General features: G+C 49.1%; 1 protein-coding gene across 4 annotated transcripts in view; it reads left to right on the forward strand.

The window, feature by feature from the left end:
* afap1 (actin filament associated protein 1) overlaps nt 1-18,469 on the forward strand; it is a 53,714-nt gene extending 35,245 nt beyond the window's left edge. For 2 of the 4 annotated variants that reach the window (XM_062449262.1, XM_062449260.1), the window contains exons 4-17: nt 1,729-1,837; nt 2,136-2,347; nt 2,572-2,751; nt 6,575-6,661; nt 7,299-7,377; nt 9,447-9,599; nt 9,897-10,108; nt 10,433-10,578; nt 10,972-11,086; nt 13,344-13,464; nt 14,430-14,594; nt 15,774-15,964; nt 16,235-16,399; nt 16,597-18,469. In XM_062449262.1, the coding sequence (XP_062305246.1) occupies nt 1,729-1,837; nt 2,136-2,347; nt 2,572-2,751; nt 6,575-6,661; nt 7,299-7,377; nt 9,447-9,599; nt 9,897-10,108; nt 10,433-10,578; nt 10,972-11,086; nt 13,344-13,464; nt 14,430-14,594; nt 15,774-15,964; nt 16,235-16,399; nt 16,597-16,623 (1,962 nt within the window). In that variant the 3' untranslated portion in view covers nt 16,624-18,469. Of the gene's footprint in view, nt 1-1,728; nt 1,838-2,135; nt 2,348-2,571; nt 2,752-6,574; nt 6,662-7,298; nt 7,378-9,446; nt 9,600-9,896; nt 10,109-10,432; nt 10,579-10,971; nt 11,087-11,463; nt 11,710-13,343; nt 13,465-14,429; nt 14,595-15,773; nt 15,965-16,234; nt 16,400-16,596 lie in introns of all 4 variants that reach the window. The other 2 variants (XM_062449263.1, XM_062449261.1) reach the window with 2 other exon arrangements.
* The last annotated feature ends 21 nt before the right edge of the window (nt 18,470-18,490 follow it).

Raw genomic sequence — 18,490 nt, forward strand, 5'->3', positions numbered from 1 at the left:
AAATTAGTTTACCAAAAGAAGTGCTTCCCAGAGGAAATGGGATAAGGGCTATGGGGTCAGACCTGACTTGAGTTATAGACAACTTCTCCTATAGAGAGAGAGAGATCATGGGAGTAGAGTCTCTCTCTCTCTCGTTCTCTCACTCTCTCACACATCCTTAGTTGATGACACAGTGACTCGTTCTTTCTGACGGTCTCTACTTTAAACAGAAAACGGTTGACAGACACTCCATCTTTATAAATAACCACATATTCCACGTTGCCGCGGCAACGGAGATACCATCACCACGGCGGCGCCGCCTCATTGGCCGAGCTGCGCTCAGTGGCCCGCAGCGTTCGCTTTTCACGACTGCCGCGGACTTCCCCCTCTAAAAACGTCCAGCGCCTGGAAAAAAAGAGAGAAATATACGAGAGGATGACTTTCCATGTGACGAAAAGAGGGGAATTTGTGGGGAATTCATTATGGAGAGCAACCGTAAGCTCTTGTTCAGGCACTAGATGGTCGTCACTACTTTTGGAAGGCTTGCATGACCAAACTTCTCACAATTAAATGTCCCAACTTTCCAGTTTCTGAGACAAATGTTTGTTTGCCCGTCGTACTTTAATGTTGTATGTTTTGAAGTACCCGACCTTCTTTAAATGGTCTTCCAGAGTCAAAAGCTTCAGTTCCCTTCCTCTGACGAAACAGTCCTCTTCATTGGCTGGGTGTAAGAGCAGGTGGGAGGAGTCAAGCCGCAGATGATGAACATTAGACACTAGAGAGAACCTGGTCCCGTGTTTATGGTATCACACGGACCCTTAAGGAACCGTTAATGAAGCTGAGGTATAATTCTGCTGCTGAGAAATACGCTCTCTACCCTGACGCACACACACACACACACATGCATACAGTACATGCATGCATGCATACACACACATGCATACACACGTGCACATACATACATGCATACATACTGTACACACTCGCTCTCTGAGGGAAGATAAAGTCTGGGAACGCTCGATTCGGAGAGTTAAACGTCAAGCGAGACGACATTTAATTCCATGTGCTGTGAGATTATGAGATTTGATTTTTACTGTTGCAATGATGTTATTTTAAGAGGCTGAAACGTTGAGCGAGCGCCGCGTGGCGCCGGCCAAGGTGGATCACGTCAGCTTCCCCTCGCGCCTGAGAATCAGGCGAGCGCCGACGAAACAAACAATAACAAAAAGAGAGGGGTTTCGTTTCTCCCCACGTCCTCCTCTCCCTCTCTCAAACTCTTCTCTCCCTCGTGTTCTTGTTGTTCTCTTGGACTCTTTCTTTCTCACCCTCTCCCTTCTCATCGTGTTGGACTTTTATCTCCAGTGTAATCTCTCTTCAGAGCTTCACTCCTTTCCCCCCCCCCCCCCCCATCTCTGGAGATGCTCACCACAGAAGCTCTACAAAGCTCCATCAGAGCTCCACCTCCCTGGTGCAGATCCTGACCTTCCTCCTGTTGTGTTTAGGGCTAGGCCAGCGCCCCTCAGTGTGGGGGGCGCTGTTTGAAGTGACACCAGTGTGACCACATGTCGAGTTATCTGCTTCCTGTGGTTTGGCTCCTCCCTGTCATGGTTAGATGGCGGTCTTGGCAGTGGTTGTTTTTGCATACTGACCCATGATTCTCTCTCACCCTCTCCCACCCCTCTCTTTCTCCCTATCTCTCTCTTTCTCTTTCTCCCTCTCCCACCGTCTCTCCCTCTCTCCCCCTTCCAGCCTCCAGACAGTGGCCCCCCTCCCCTGCCCAGCTCCTCCCTCCCTGAGGGCTACTATGAGGAGGCTGTACCTCTCAGTCCTGGGAAGGCTCCCGAATACATCACCTCCAGTGAGTGGATACAAACACACTCACTTACACAGCATGAGACACACACAAACGCCCAGACCGCCCCACCAACTGTGTACAGCCCACATTGTTCAATTCCTCCTCTCTCTCTCTCTCTCTCTCTCTCTCTCTCTCTCTCTCTCTCTCTCTCTCTCTCTCTCTCTCTCTCTCTCTCTCTCTCTCTCTCTCTCTCTCTCTCTCTCTCTCTCTCTCTCTCTCTCTCTCTCTCTCTCTCCCCCTCCCTCTCTCTCTCTCTCTCCCCCTCCCTCTCTCTCTCTCTCTCCCCCTCCCCGTCTCCCAGACTACGACTCGGACGCCATGAGCAGCTCGTACGAGTCGTACGACGAGGAGGAGGAGGACGGGAAGGGCCAGAAGATGTGTCACCAGTGGCCGTCCGAGGAGGCGTCCATGGACTTGGTGAAGGACGCCCGCATCTGCGCCTTCCTGCTGCGCAAGAAACGCTTCGGCCAGTGGACCAAGCTGCTGTGTGTCATCAAGGACAGCAAGCTGCTGGTAGGGAAGACACACGCAGACACACATACACACAGACGCTGACTTGCGCACACAAACGCGCATACAGAATGCTCAAAACACGTGGATACGCACACAAGCATGTTGAAGGACTGTTTGTCGGATGACACACACACACTTACTTAAAACACATCATCCTTGGTGACCTTAATCTGAAGTCTCTGGAAAACCCCTTCCTCCCTGCGCCCCTCCTTCACCACCTTCAGTGCTACAAGTCTTCCAAAGACCACACCCCCCAGATGGTTCTGGTCCTATCGGGGTGCAGCATCACTCACATCCCCAAGGACGGCAAGAAGAAGAAGCACGAGCTGAGGATCGTCCACCAGGGGGCAGACGCCCTGGTTCTGGCCGTACACAGCAAGGAGCAGGCTGAGGAGTGGCTCAAGGTAACTAGCTATCCCGCTACGCTAGGCTAACATACTAAAGCAGAAGGCTGTGTGTGTGTGTGTTATGTAGCAGTGACTCATTCAGGTCCAAACAGAATGGTAGCGTGTTTTGTTATGTATCCAAAAGGGAAGTGAATCTTTGGAATTGCGCATGGGAGGTGGAAGGAATTTGTTTTGTAAACGAGGACTGTGCCTGCTGTGCCGGCTACCAAGGTTAGCCTAGCTAACGAGCTGGGGTTTCCAGGTATTGTTAGAGGACTCCTCTCTGATCTGTGGATGTTTGTGTGGATCTCTCTTTACCCCCCTCTGATACATCTTTCTAAAATCAGTCTTTTCCTCTCTGTTGCGGGCACGTACACACACACTCGCCTTCACCTCAGCCCTTCCTGGGATTACCCTGGACACAGTTGCTTGTCCTGGGGAATCTATTGTACGGTATTAATAGCACCAGTTTAAACTTCCTCCCCCCCCCCCGTCCCCCAACACCCCACCCCTCCTTGCCTCCCTTCTCTTCCCTTCCTCCTTGCTCCAGTTACGGGCACGGCTCTCCTGCCAGACTCGGTCCCCCTGCTGTCGTTACTGACAGGCCTGTTGCAGACTGGGACCCTGCAGCACCTCTTCATATGGCCCGTCGGAGGGGCTTGTTAAAAAAAACAACAACTAAAAACGTAATAGTCGAGCGATTCTGCCCGTCAGACTGATTCAGCCGCCCTGATTGAAACACCAGCTTCTTGTGTTTTCTCTCTCTCTCTCGCACCCAGTCTCTCTCTTTCTGCCTCTCTCTCTCTCTCTCTCTCTCTCTCTCTCTCTCTCTCTCTCTCTCTCTCTCTCTCTCTCTCTCTCTCTCTCTCTCTCTCTCTCTCGCTCTCTCGCTCTCTCGCTCTCTCGCTCTCTCGCTCGCTCGCTCGCTCGCTCTCTCGCTCTCTCTCGCTCACTCTCTCGCACTCTCTCGCACTCTCTCTCTCTCTCTCTCTCTCGCACAGTCTCTCTCTCCCTCTCTCGCACACAGTCTCTCTCTTGCTGCCTCTCTCTCTCTCTCTCTCTCTCTCTCTCGCACAGTCTCTCTCTCCCTCTCTCGCACACAGTCTCTCTCTTTCTGCCTCACTCTCTCTCTCTCTCTCTCTCTCGCACAGTCTCTCTCTCCCTCTCTCGCACACAGTCTCTCTTTCTGCCTCACTCTCTCTCTCTCGCACAGTCTCTCTCTCCCTCTCTCGCACACAGTCTCTCTTTCTGCCTCACTCACTCTCTCTCTCCCGCTCACTCTATCCCTCTTACAGTGCGTACAGTGGGCCTAGACCCCACACCCCGCCACAAACAAGGCACCCACGAAAGAAACTCTTTCACGTTCATCTGATTTGATGACTAGTTCCATATGGCAGTCTGTTTATTGATTGGCTGCAGGGGGAAGCACGCTCAATTGGTCCAGACGTACCTGCAAACAGACCTGCGCAAATATACAAACCCTCCCTGCAGCCCTCCAGCCCTCCCCAGCCACACTGCAGCGCTCATCAGACCGGAGAGAGGGGATGTTGGGTGTGTGTTTAGTCAGGTGTTCATGTATTGAAAACACATTGAAGCAATAAGACAGCCTGGAATAAACAGGCGCTTTTTTTTGTTTTGTTGGCCCAACAATCAATTTCTCTCGTTGGAGTTTACTGGATATAATTGATAAACATGTGGTTTTCTCGGGGCTGGTGACACTTGGAACCAGCGAGGTCCAATTCCCCCCTGCCTCCTGGGCCGGGTTCAAGGAGCCCGCGTCATGGTGAGGGATCGACTCCCTGGTGCAGAACGCCTGAGGGGTGTATGTGCGCGAGACGGCGAGCCAGAAATAATTTGAAGTTTAGATCTCGTGTTTAGATACCGGGGGTTGCTAGGAGACCTTGGACGCGCCATGCGATACACACACTTGTGTGTGTGCATGCAGGCACGCACAGTCACCCACACCTATATACATACACAAATGCAGGCGCAAGCACAAGTCCTCCTCTCCATGTATCTCTCTCTCCTCTCATCCACAGGGGCTTTAAGAACAATCAGTCTTGCATTTCACATTAAAGACTGGATCATGGAAACAAAGCTTTCTCGGCTGAATTCCACCCTAGTCGAGATGGGTCCACTCCAATACCATGTCCTCACTGTAAACTGAGCCATGCAACAGTACATAAGTTAGAAAGGAGAGGAGGAGAGGAGGAAAGGGGAGGAGGAGAGAGGTGGAGGCCTTCGTGCAGTTAGGGCCATCCAAACCAGACTCCCCAATGATAAATGCAGACATTGTGTGCTAATGAGCTGTGTATGGAACTCAATATCATGTTGATACCTTATCCTTTGTCATAATGTTTTGTTAGTTCTGGGTTTCTGTGCAATTTGGGGTTGTTTCTTTTGTCTCCTTTACCTCATCCCTTTGTTTCAATCCCTTCTTTTCAGGATGACCTGGTAGTCTTTCTCTCTTGGCTTTGTAGCTACGCTTTCCTCCTCTTCCTCTTCCTCTACCCTCATCCTGCGCAGGGAAACCTAGCCCAGTCTCTCTTCAAGCTGGTCTGGTGAGAAATCTGGGTGTGTGGGGAGGGGTCTGGGTGTGTGTAAGACTTTTGACCCATGATTGTCCACACATTGCTGGTGTAAACTCAGACCAAAAGCCTCCATCATGTCACTACATTCAACCACAACCGATGTGTAACCGATACGCAACAGTCACAAACCCGTCCATCTCTCACCCCCCCCAGCACTTCGCCCCCCCAGATAAATCATAAGTCTTGTCTATGTCGAAATCTCCAATGAGAACGACTCCCAAGTTGTGCAGCAACAGCGACAGCTCCCAGAGATGTTGACAAGGCCAAACCCACCCAGAGAGAACCAGCGGGGCTGGCCAACGAGCCTGTGTGTGAGATGTCTGTTACTGATGGAAGATAGAATTTCAGTTCATGTCACACGCGCACACACCCTTGATAACACACACACGGACACACACTTGATAACACACACACACACACAGGCAGGTATACGCACACACACACACACACGCTGGCCTCTACTGAGCCAAAACCATGGAGGCTGTAATTTCCCTGCGAGGCCAATTATGTTCTTTCCCAGCCAAACCCAGAGGACTGTGGTGAACACAGGCTGCTGAGCCGAGGTGTGTGTGTGTGTGTGTGTTAAATCTATTTCCCTTTATCACTGTGCTTGAGTGTATGTTCAATCCAGACCTAATCACTCTATCCTAGCTTGGCGTAACTTAGCATCATCGCTCACCTCATTCTATATCCACAGCCACCTTTATGACTCGATGAAGCAACCTCTTAAGTATTGATGGGTTGCCAGGTTTAGGATGCTGTGAGGTTGTGGGCAGTGCTAAGGTGACGCTAATGTGCTCTGGCGCCCCACAGCCTATGTTGCAGTGTCTCTGGATATCTCATTCCTGGTGACTGGGCCTGTTTCATAACACCATGCAAGCAGCTAGCAGCCCTTTCTTGGCTGTGCTTGAGTCAGAGCTTAGATATATGAAGCAGGCTTGTGGCTTCTCTCTTTCCCGCTGCCTCTCTCTGTCTCTCTCTCCCTGCCTCTCTCTGTCTCTCTCGTCATGGTAGGGGAGGGACTTCAGCAACACCGTTTACATGCGGACAATATTCTGATTCCTGTCAATAATCTGACTGGCATGATCAGTCATCCTTATGGCGAATGTGTACATTGATCCTATCAGCAAAATGATTGAAATGTGATTGGGTCATGCCCTATGGTGCCCATGAACAGTCTAGGTTTCCTAGAGAAGGGTGCATGATCTGGTGAAGCCCCAGGTAACACAGCTGGTGTGTTTGGTGTGTAGGTCATGAGAGAGGTGTGCATCAACGGTCACGTGGATTCGGAAGGAGCTGCCTCCGGGTCCCCGGTCCACAAGCCTGAGCTGGAGAAGGTAAACGTGCACACGCACTCACTCCCCACTCTGTCCCTCTCTCGTTTTCTCTCTCCATCTCTCTCTTATCCACGCACACACACACGAATATACAGTAGAGTGCACACACTCGCTGTTAAACTGGTGGAGAGCATCTGTAACATGTTATGTATGAATAATTAGGCTTGGTTTCTGTCTACTGAGCCAGTTAGGGAGAAGTTTGTCATTAAAGTCTCTCTGATCTAAGTCATTTTCCACCTCAAAACACGTACGCACACTAAAAACACTCACACGAGAATCCTCAAATATGAACACGCATATATTTACCTGTAAACACACACACACACACAGAATGGCTCCATCCGTGGTTTACTCGCTTGCCCCAGACTGCCTCCCCTCCACACACATCTAATGAAGGGCTATTACAGCTTTTACTGCTGTGTGTTAGTCGAACACAGACAGCAGAGACGCCCCTGGGGCACTCTCGTAAAGGTGTGTGTGTGTGCGCTTGTTTCTGTGGGTGTGTGTGTGTGTGGAGGACATTAATGTAGTGTGTGTGGATTGGTGTGTATGCATCCTCTAGGACCTGTGTGTGTGTGTGTGTGTGTGTGTGTGTGTGTGTGTGTGTGTATCATACTGACTGTAGGCTGCGTTCCAGAAGGTGTCCTGTGACAGGCCCAGCTCAGACGGAGAGCAGACTCACGAGAACGGCCACAACGCAGACTGTAAGGACAACGGTAGGATAACACACACACACACACACACATAGCTTCATAAGCCTAACCCAGGGTTTCCATTCCCTGCAAACACACTCTTTCTTCCTTGGTTCCATTGAGAAGTGATGGTATCAGCTGTGTAGAGGAGCTGTGGGTTTGGTCTGTCCAACCTGTGTTAAGAGCCTCTTCAACCATGATGACCGTGACAATTCTAGTCCTGTCAGCCATTAGTTAGACCTCATACAGCGAAGAAGGACTTTTTTTTCTCTACAGGAGCCAATTTGTCGTACATGGAATAGCAGCTTGTTACAATCCGACATTTTAAACGTAGATTTATTAGGTATTTATTCTTAATGGAAGCATGCTGGCTTCCAACACAGAGACAGGAAGATGATGGCTGCACGGTCTGGAGAGACGCTGGGATTATTTAGGGTTTGTTTACCTGACAGGTTCAATTCCGGGAGGACAGAATCTTCCCTTCACTTGTCAGGGATCCCTGTTTGGGTTCTCTAGGATTTAGAACCAGAACTTTACTTTTTCAAGACAGATAAACATGGGTGGGTTTTTTTCCATGAGAGAAGATGGATTTCTCAATGGTAGTAAATTCCAGCCCCGGGGGGATTGCTTGCTCAGCATTGGGCTGTGATTCAGAGGCAGCAAAACTGTTTGCATATTGCAGCTGTGAAAACACAATTGATTTTGATATATGAAAACATATTATTTTTTTGGCCCCCAAATGAGATAAATTCAATGTATTCTGTTAAATTACATTTGACACTTTTCGGCAGATTTATCTATCTCAATGATGGTTTTCATTTCGTGTTTTTGGTTATTCCCGCGAATGGGATAAATGAATGAAAGACATCCCTCTAGAGGATTGGAGGGGAATTGCAAGGTAGCGCCGCCTTAGAACGTTTAGTGTTAGCCTATATAGTGTCAGCACAACGATTGACTCTGGCTTCGCACCCACTTTTGGACTCGTACCTCTTCAGACGTCTCAGTTTGCCGTCATCAAAACAAACGGCGGACACACACACCGTCTCTGCTCCCTCTCTCCCCCTGCCTACACATTCAGTCTGACGAAGAGGAGGAAAAAGCTTCTTTTTTTTTGCTTAATCAGCTCCATTCCTTCCAGCGCTGGTAACAGACGGGCAGATCTGATTCAGAGGGAATCAGATGAGCCTGATCACGCACTTTCCCCCATCTCTCCAGGAAAAAGACTAATAACCCCTTTTTTTTAACAAAGTGAATGTTTTCACATCTGTGTGTCTGGTTTCCACCTTAGGCCCACGCATGTGTGGGTGTGTGTGTGTGTGTGGTGTGACAATCCCAAGAAGGTATGGGGTGCAGATGGCAACAAATTTAATTTAAAACGTCGCCATGGTGTAGATACCATTCCTTGATGTGGTACTGTAACAGCATCTGACTAACCGGCACTGCAGAGAGCTGAGGGTGTGTGTGTCTTTGTGTGTGTGTGTCTGCTGAAACACTCCAATGTCAGCTGTCTCTGTATAATGACATCACTGGGGGAAAATTCACCCTTTTCACCCCCGTCTCATGAGTCAAGTCACTCACTCTCTCTCTCTCACACACACACACACACACACAAAGTTCCTCCTCTGTCCATTCCTGTCATTCTTGTCGTCTCCTGTCCTGCTGCATGGCTGTGGATGTTGTCCACCAAACCATCTGACCACAGACCACACTATCCCAACAACACCCAGAGAGGAGGGGGGAGACAGGAACCAAGAGACAGACTCTTAAGACCTGGTTTAGACTAGTTTAGTGGGATTTACAGGAGAATGTGCACAGTCATGAATGTTTTGGGTGGTTTTTCACACTGAATTGAAGCCATTTTCACCTTGAATCATGAAATACACTCATCACCTCAGGCCACAGTGTGTTCGTTGGACGGACTGGATGTCACGACTGCCAAAGGAAATTTCCACCTGTGGGGATAAAGTATTCTATTATATTCTGCTACAGGTTCAAGGTTACATTTTCTTTCTCTCCATTTTTCTCTTTGTCTTACTTTCCCTCGCACTGTCTTCCTCTCCCTCTCCCCCTCTCTATCTTTCTCTCTCCCTCAGGCAAAGGGAAGAAGAGCTCTAAGTCGGAGCAGAAGGGAGGGACTGTGGGGAAGGGGGCGGGGAAGAAGATCACCAAGATCATTGGCCTGGGCAGGAAGAAGCCGTCCACTGACGAGCAGACCTCCTCCGCAGAGGAGGATGTGCCCACCTGTGGTAATTGACAGTCGCGTCACATGCTCCTATAACAGCCACATTCATTTACATGAGTTTCGATGTCTTAGACCGACATGGTACTTGTACTGTCCGTTCAAAGCTTAACCTAATCTCATGTTTCTGTGATCATTTATACTTGTAAGTATATATTGTATAAGTATATATACTTGTATTTATACTGTATACAATCTGAGTGACATTGACCACAGTTATGCATGTTGAGTTTCGCATCCAGTTTTGCTGTGTCGTCATCCGCCCACCTCACCTCCTAATTGGCTGGTTGCCCTTGATTGACAGGCTATCTGAACGTGCTGTCCAATAACCGCTGGCGGGAGCGCTGGTGCCGTCTGAAAGACAACCAGCTGTTGCTGCACAAGGACCGCGCCGACCTCAAGAGCCACATGGCCTCACTGCCCCTGAGAGGCTGCGAGGTCAGCCCCGGCCTGGACCAGAAGCACCCCTACGCCTTCCGCCTGCTCCGCAACGGCCAGGAGGTGGCTGTGCTGGAGGTACACACACACACACGCATGCATGCACACACACAGGCACACACACACACAGGCACACAAACACACACACACGCACACACACAGACACACACTCAGGCACACAGACATATCAGCGATGCACACACATACTCTACACGCACCTACATGCATATTAAGAAAAACACATCAGTCCCAAACTTTTGGCATGCACATACGTACCCACTGATCCCTTCAGTATTGTCATCAGAAGCAGCACTGACCAAACACATACGGCATGAACGGTGTAAGGGCACATCCAGCTGGAGCTCACTCCATCCTTCCTCCTCTCTCCCCCTCCCCCCCCAGGCGTCCTCGTCAGAGGCGCTGGGTCGCTGGCTGGGTGTCCTGCTGGCAGAGTCGGGCTCCACCACCGACCCCGCAGCATTGCACTACGACTACATCGACGTGGAGACCACCGCCAACGTCATCCAGCTGGCGAAGCAGTCCTTCTGGTGAGACACACACCTACCTGAGACCTCGGCTCTTATGGGGAGACACACACACACACACGCCTACCTGAGACCTCGGTCCTTATGGGGAGACGCACACACACACACCTACCTGAGACCTCGGTCCTTATGGGGAGACGCACACACACACACCTACCTGAGACCTCGGTCCTTATGGGGAGACGCACACACACACACCTACCTAAGACTCAGGCACAACATGAGATTTCAGACGTGAGATTTCAGACGTTGGGTCAACAGCTATGGGTCCTTCAGCAGCATGATTATGCTCGTATTCCATCCAGTGTTGGATCTTTTCAGGTGTGTGTCCGTGTGGATATCACTCCTTTCAGAGCAGCGTTTGTGAAGCTCTGCTGATGTCGTTTCCCCCCGCAGCTTCACTAGCAAGCGCGCCGTTTCTCCAAACCCGTACCTGGACAACCCTGTCAACGGATACGCCTGCCCCTCCGGCATGGCCCTGCATTACGACGACGTGCCCATCAACGGAACGGTAAGGACACACACACATACACACACATGCGCGCGCGTACACGCTCACACTCACAGCTTTTGTGTCAGAGGTTCTGTGGTCTTGCGCTCTGTTTTATCCCTCTCTTCCTCGTCTGTATTCCCAGCTCTGACTAATAACTCTGACTGGACTTCCTGGTCCTCAGTACCAACTCTCTGACAGTAACAATAACAACCGTTTGCCGTCTTTCCCCCCCCTCTACCCCTCCTCTTCTTGCGTTATCTGTGTACGCTTTCTTTTTCGGTCTTCTGTTTCCTTTCATTTTCTTCTCCCCTCCTCTTCTCTCCTTTCCTGTCCTCTCTTTCTCTCTCCTTCCCTTCCCTCTCCTCCCTCCCTCCCTGCATGCTGACCTAACCAAGGATCCCGAAGCGCTGTACTCCAGCCCAGCCAGCGGGGGGCGACAGAGAGAGGACGTGCACTATGAGAACGCTGACCTGTATGAGAACATGCCCTCGCCCAAGCTGGCGTCCCGCTACTCCCCCAAGCCCAGCCGCCCGGCCTCCTCCTCCAGCCATTACAAAACCCCCGGCCCCATCTCCTCCAAATTCCTCTCTTCCTCTTCCTCCTCTGCCTCAGCCAAGGCTAACTCTAAAGATGCTGCTCAGGTGACTAACTTTCCAACTGCCCGTCTGATTTCTAACATGCTAACCCTTTCTCTCTCTGTCCAGGCAGCTTGGTAGACACAGCTCCCCTACAGACCAGGGCGAGTCACACCTTCAAACCAGGGATAGTCACACCTTTTAGACCAGGGCTAGTCACACCTTTAGACCAGGGCTAGTCACACCTTTTAGACCAGGGCTAGTCACACCTTGGCACAGTACTAAGCATTATCAACTGTCCTCATCCAGTTTATATGAAGGTATGAGGTTATATGAGTCATGTTACATCCACATACTATTGGGAGTTAATGTCATAACTCCAGGGTTTTAGATGGAAAGCTGTCTTGACGGTTTCCTGGGAGACCGAGGTGAGAGATGTCAGCCAATAGGAGAAGTGCTGTGTTCTAGACTCACGTCTCATTAGTTCTCACGTTCATCGTCCCTTCTGGAGCGCGCTCTGATTTTAATACATTCGTATTGACGCGGCCCACCCAGAATCTCAGGTCCTCTTTCCTACATCGCCCACAATCCCCCTCTCCTCCTGCCCCCTCCCAAGGGCCTGCTGGGTCGTAGCTCTAAGTGATCTGATTAAAACCATGCAGGGTTTACGCACACTTTGTGCCGTCCAGCGGTGTGTGTGTCTGTCTCTGTGTGTGTGTGTGTGTGTCTGGGACTTTCTCAGACATTGACCATGCTGCCGTGAGCCTGAGGCAGGTTGTGTAGCTCTCAGAGGGAGGGAGGATCAAGTATCAGTAGTTTGCATTCAGGTCACATTATTCATCCTCTCACTGTAGTATGACCACCCAGCTTTTTAGAGGGGTTCACCTTTTGATGTTTATGTGTGTGTGTGTGTGTGTAAAAATATATAGACTGATTAAATGATATTTGTGTGCACAGGGACTGTGTACTGTATAACACATATGTACACACTGTGTGTGTGTTAAGGAAGTTGGTGTGTGCTGTGTGCCCCCCCGTACAGCCACAGACTCCTGTGTCGTGTATATAGTTATGTTTTTACGACGCGATCGTTTGTCTCTGGAAGTGCCACCCGGCTGGGCTGAGCCCACATACATCGTCGACCGCCCCCTGTGTAGCTGTGGTCTCCCCAGGGCTCCTTTGATGTGTGCGAGTGTGTGGCGCGGCCAAGGGGGGTGCTGACATCGAAACCCTGGACCACAAAGCCACCCCCCCGCTCTAGTATTTAAACACACTTAATCCTGGTCGACGTAGAACTCGGGCCAGCTCAATGGTTCTCTTGCCTTTTTAGTAAAGCTAATTGAAGTGGAACTCTAAAGTGGTACGTCCAAAGCCGTGCCTGTTTTAGCACGGAGTGATCGCAGTCCAGCGGCTCTGACTTCTAGAATTCTTTGATTCCAGTGGGTTTGAGTCGAGAGAGGGACTGGTCGTATAAAACAGTTGGATGTTTACCTCTCGTGAGGTATATTTACACAGCTGGAGATAAAGTAGTTAATATTGACGTTAACTGTCCCCTGGTACTCATAGGGTTTGTTGATTTTTATAAGAACTGTGTTATTGGTTTTATGGACAGTTATTTACAGTCTAGATATTCTCTGCAACACAGAACGTTTTGGAGTGTAACCATTGGTTCTTTACCTGTTTCTTGTTTGTCCACCATTTAGCTGAAGGGGAAGAAGGCCCCAGTGACCAATGGGACGGCGTCTAAGCAGAAGGCAGACAAGAACCAGAGCAAGAAGGTCGGAACCACCAATGGAACAGCGCCTGTGAAACGCAACAACTCCAGTAAGAGTCTGGCTTGTCTGTGTGTGTGTGTGTGTGTGTGTGTGTGTGTGTGTGTCTTACCCTAGCAGACAGTAAGTCTGGCCACCACTGATGGATTTCTAAAAAGAAGGAGCCCGAGAAGAATCTGGAAAATGACGGAATGTCCTAATGATAGTGGATCTAGCAGTAAATATCTTTGAGAGCTAATATGACTTCCTTAAAAGCCACTGGGTTCAGCATGATCCATGGAGCATGGACCCCCCCCCCCCCCCCCCCTCCCATCCCCCCTCCCATCCCCACCCACAGACAGACAACATTTAAGCAAACAGGCAACAGGCAGACCATAGACGCCACATTCAGTCTACATTCACACAACCACAACAAATGTTTAGACAACGTTCACGCAAACATTACCCACAATGTGCTTTTACCGTCCAGTCAACGTTCACACGTTGACTGAAATGCCAGCGACAGCAGAAGAACACACAGCTATGTTGACAGACTGAGTTGGTTTGGTCTGATCTTTGTGGCAGGGGCGGGGGCGCTATGTTTTAAGTAATGTGTGAACTACCAGGGTTTTCAACCACGGTTTTGCAGTGCTAGGACCAAATACCAACTATGTGTCTTGTTGAATTTATTTGAGTTGACACTATCCATATATTTATGGTGTCAACCCCCCATTACTGTTGTGTGGAGAGTGAACGGGTCCCTTGGTGGTGTTTTGATTGAGTAGATCGTCTCGATATGGGGACTAGCACACATACTTAGTGGCGTGGAGAGTGGCCCATAGTGGTAATGTTTTGTGAATTTTCCAGTAGGGACGGTCCCTGTGTGATTAATGACAGCTTTTAGACCAAGGTTTGGGTTTAATGGGTTTTTGGTCAAGTCTTTCCCCTCTTCCCCTCTCCTCCCCTCCCCCCCTTCCCTCGCTACTCTCCCCCTATAGCTGTGTGTGAGTCTAACCCTCCAGTGTCTGGTGTCCCCAGGTGCGGAGCAGTACAGGTACGGTAAGAACCGCGTGGAGGCCGACGCCAAGCGCCTGCAGGCCAGGGAGGAGGAGCTGATGAGGAGGAAGCAGGACATCAGGAACCGCCTGAGCCAGCTGAAGAAGGAGCGGAGGGAGCTGCGGAGCTCCCTGGAGGCCAGCGCTGGTGAGGGAGGGGGGAGGGGGGGCCAGAAGGCCCACACACACACACTTTACTGTATCTCCACCTCTCTCTCACACACACTTTACTGTATCTCCACCTCTCTCTCTCTCACACACACTTTACTGTATCTCCACCTCTCTCTCTCTCACACACACTTTACTGTATCTCCACCTCTCTCTCTCTCACACACACTGTACTGTATCTCCACCTCTCTCTCTCTCACACACACTGTACTGTATCTCCACCTCTCTCTCTCTCACACACACTTTACTGTATCTCCACCTCTCTCTCTCTCACACACACTGTACTGTATCTCCACCTCTCTCTCTCTCACACACACTGTACTGTATCTCCACCTCTCTCTCTCTCACACACACTTTACTGTATCTCCACCTCTCTCTCTCACACACACTTTACTGTATCTCCACCGCTCTCTCACACACACTTTACTGTATCTCCACCTCTCTCTCACACACACTTTACTGTATCTCCACCTCTCTCTCTCACACACACTTTACTGTATCTCCACCTCTCTCTCTCACACACACTTTACTGTATCTCCACCTCTCTCTCTCACACACACTTTACTGTATCTCCACCTCTCTCTCACACACACTTTACTGTATCTCCACCTCTCTCTCTCTCACACACACTGTACTGTATCTCCACCTCTCTCTCTCTCTCACACACACTTTACTGTATCTCCACCTCTCTCTCTCTCACACACACTTTACTGTATCTCCACCTCTCTCTCACACACACTTTACTGTATCTCCACCTCTCTCTCTCACACACACTTTACTGTATCTCCACCTCTCTCTCTCACACACACTTTACTGTATCTCCACCTCTCTCTCACACACACTTTACTGTATCTCCACCTCTCTCTCTCACACACACTTTACTGTATCTCCACCTCTCTCTCTCACACACACTTTACTGTATCTCCACCTCTCTCTCTCTCACACACTTTACTGTATCTCCACCTCTCTCTCACACACACTTTACTGTATCTCCACCTCTCTCTCTCTCACACGCACTTTACTGTATCTCCACCTCTCTCTCTCACACGCACTTTACTGTATCTCCACCTCTCTCTCTCACACACACTTTACTGTATCTCCACCTCTCTCTCTCACACACGCACACTCCTAACATGCTCCCCCATCCCCTCCCCCCCAGGCAAGCGTTCCCAGGCCAGCCTGACAGAGCGTGTGAAGAAGGTGGAGGAGGAGTGCAAGCAGAAGGAGGAGGAGAGGGTGACCCTGGAGCTGGACCTGACCGAGGTGAAGGAGAGTCTGAAGAAGGCCCTCAGCGGGGGGGTCACCCTGGGCCTCAGCATCGAGCCCAAGTCTGGGACCTCCAGCCCCCAGGTAGGACCCCGGCGCCACCCTTACCTTGGTGACACTGCGCCACGTAACCCTGGTACCGCACAGTTGCCGTGGTGAAGCCTTATAGATTTGATGGATTTCCATGCGATGGAATTGTCACACTGTTAGTGGAACCTGTCCATGCTGAAGTTGTCAAAACTGGAAACTTAACACATTCTGATTCTTTTTTGGTTTATTAGACATTGTGCTGACACATTGACATGATGAAAAGGGCATTCTAATTGTGTGTGTGTGTCCCCGCTCTGTGTCCAGTCCCCGGTGTTGCTGCGGCGGACACAGGAGTCCTCTCCTTTCTCCAGCTGTGACACCAGCGACACCGAGTCCTGCTCGCTGCCCGTCAACAGCGCCTCCCTCCTCCGCAGACAGGCCAATCAGAAACCTCCGCCGGTGCGCGGCCACGTCCTCAGAAAGGCCAAGGTGAGATGCAGGGAAACGACTGGTCTCATGCTGTCTAGTCATGTTACAATCTGTATTCTTCTATGAACTGCTGAATAGAGAGAATGAGAAAATGGTGGAGGGATCTCGATAATGGTTTTTCGTTTTTGTGTGAAAGATTTAAAGAATTCTGGAAATTTACCAGGAATGTTGTAACAATTTTTTCCCCTCTCTTTCAGGAATGGGAAATGAAGACTGGCACATAGACACATCATCATAAGTCTTACCCTGTTTTGCTTCTCTTTTTTTTATGTATATATTTATTTAAAACTGTTCACATGGGAACATGTTGGGGATGGAGGGGGGGTACACTAGCATAGACAACTAAAGAGACATATGGATGATTTTAACATACTTAATTGCCACGACATACAGACCTTCAGTGTCACTCTTTTTAGCGTACTATTTTATAATTCAATGCGTTATATGAGGCTTGCTTGACATACAGGAGTTTGTTGTGCCATTTGTACTGGCCTCTTTTCTTAGCTGCGACCAGTAGCTTTATGGCTAACGCTCCACAAAACTGTGCATGGATGCGCCTACGTGGTTACAGCTATTGCAAATTCGAGATTTTTTTTCTCAAGAAAACCCATATTCCTTTCCCTATTCCTCAGTCTGATTGGGGTTTAAAATGTCCAATTGCAGAACCAAGTATTTATTTGTAAATGTTTCAGCTTCCCTGTTTATTTATGTTCATATTTAAAAGTTCTTTCCGTAGTATAGATTGCTGCAGACATCATTTTTCAGTCCCCTTCACTAATATTCACTCAGATATTCGTGGTGTGCGCATTGCAGCATGATGTTGGTTTGGACTGTGTCTTGCGGGTTCTGTCAAGGAACCGTGACCCAGATACAAATTCTTGAGCTTCAGTGGTTAGCCTATTTAACACACACACACACAAGCATACAAGCTTATTTCTAATGGTGCTTTTGATCATGCGTTTTACACATGGGCACTGCCAATGTTGCCATATTTACACTGCCTTTGTGTACCAAGGTGCTATGTTCTCTGTTCGGATGCTAGATAAGGAGTAGCCTTGTTTATGTACTACTGCAACAGCTAGCATTTGCTCAAGGCACATGTCCCTAAATTCAAGTGTGTTTAGTGTTATGGTGTTTTTGCTGTCAGGTTCAATTAGCATGTTGCTAAAACTAAATGGCCACTAACGGGTCATACTAATCATCCAAAATAACCCAAAACATGCCAGTACGGATACCCAATCTACCCCAAAGTGCCTAAAATATGCCAGTACATATACCAATGTCACCCAAACCAACCTAATAGTACCCCAAACATCCTTGTAAGGACAACCAAAAGTACCTATGGATTGGTTTGCTTTGTGTTTCTGTACTAGCATGTTTTAGACACTTTTTGAGTTGTTTTCTGTATCTGTACTAGTATTTTGTGGTTTTAGTATATCTGTACTGGCATGTTTTGGGTACTATTGGGTAGTTTTGGTTATCCGTATTGGCATGTTTGGGATATCCATACTGGCATGTTTTTGGTAGGTTTGGTTATCCATATTGGCATGTTTGGGGGACTATTGGGTTGTTTTGGTTATCCGTACTGGCATGTTTTGGGTACTATTGGCTGATTCGTATGACCCACCTAAGGTGTTTTATTCCACTCTAAGTTGTGTATATACATTTGTATCCCCTTGTTTCTGTCATTTCAGTTCTAGCCACACATTTCTGCAAGCTAGAGCTAGTCTGCATGCTCCCATTAGAAGAGGAATGCGAGAGGGATTACATCCGGAAATGTCCCAGAGGCCAACTCTGACGCCCTGCTTCCTTCTTAAACTGCCTTGACATGGGCCGATCACAGGTGATGTTGATAAATGTGAACCCATTGTACATAGTTTTGCGGAAGGGGGTCTATGGAGGATAAGGATTTTTTTTCAGTGGGGTAAGGGGAAAAAAAAAGCTATCGTTTGTTTTGCACCTTAGACATTTTCTACTCCGTTGTAGTACTCAGACAGTCGCTGACTTGGTGACAAACAACTGTACATAAGTATTAAACCTCTTTACAAACATATCTAGTTTGTGTGCTAACTGGTTGTGTTACTGTAGTTC

This window comes from Osmerus eperlanus, chromosome 23 (assembly GCF_963692335.1).
Source record: "Osmerus eperlanus chromosome 23, fOsmEpe2.1, whole genome shotgun sequence".
Classification (NCBI taxonomy): domain Eukaryota; kingdom Metazoa; phylum Chordata; class Actinopteri; order Osmeriformes; family Osmeridae; genus Osmerus; species Osmerus eperlanus.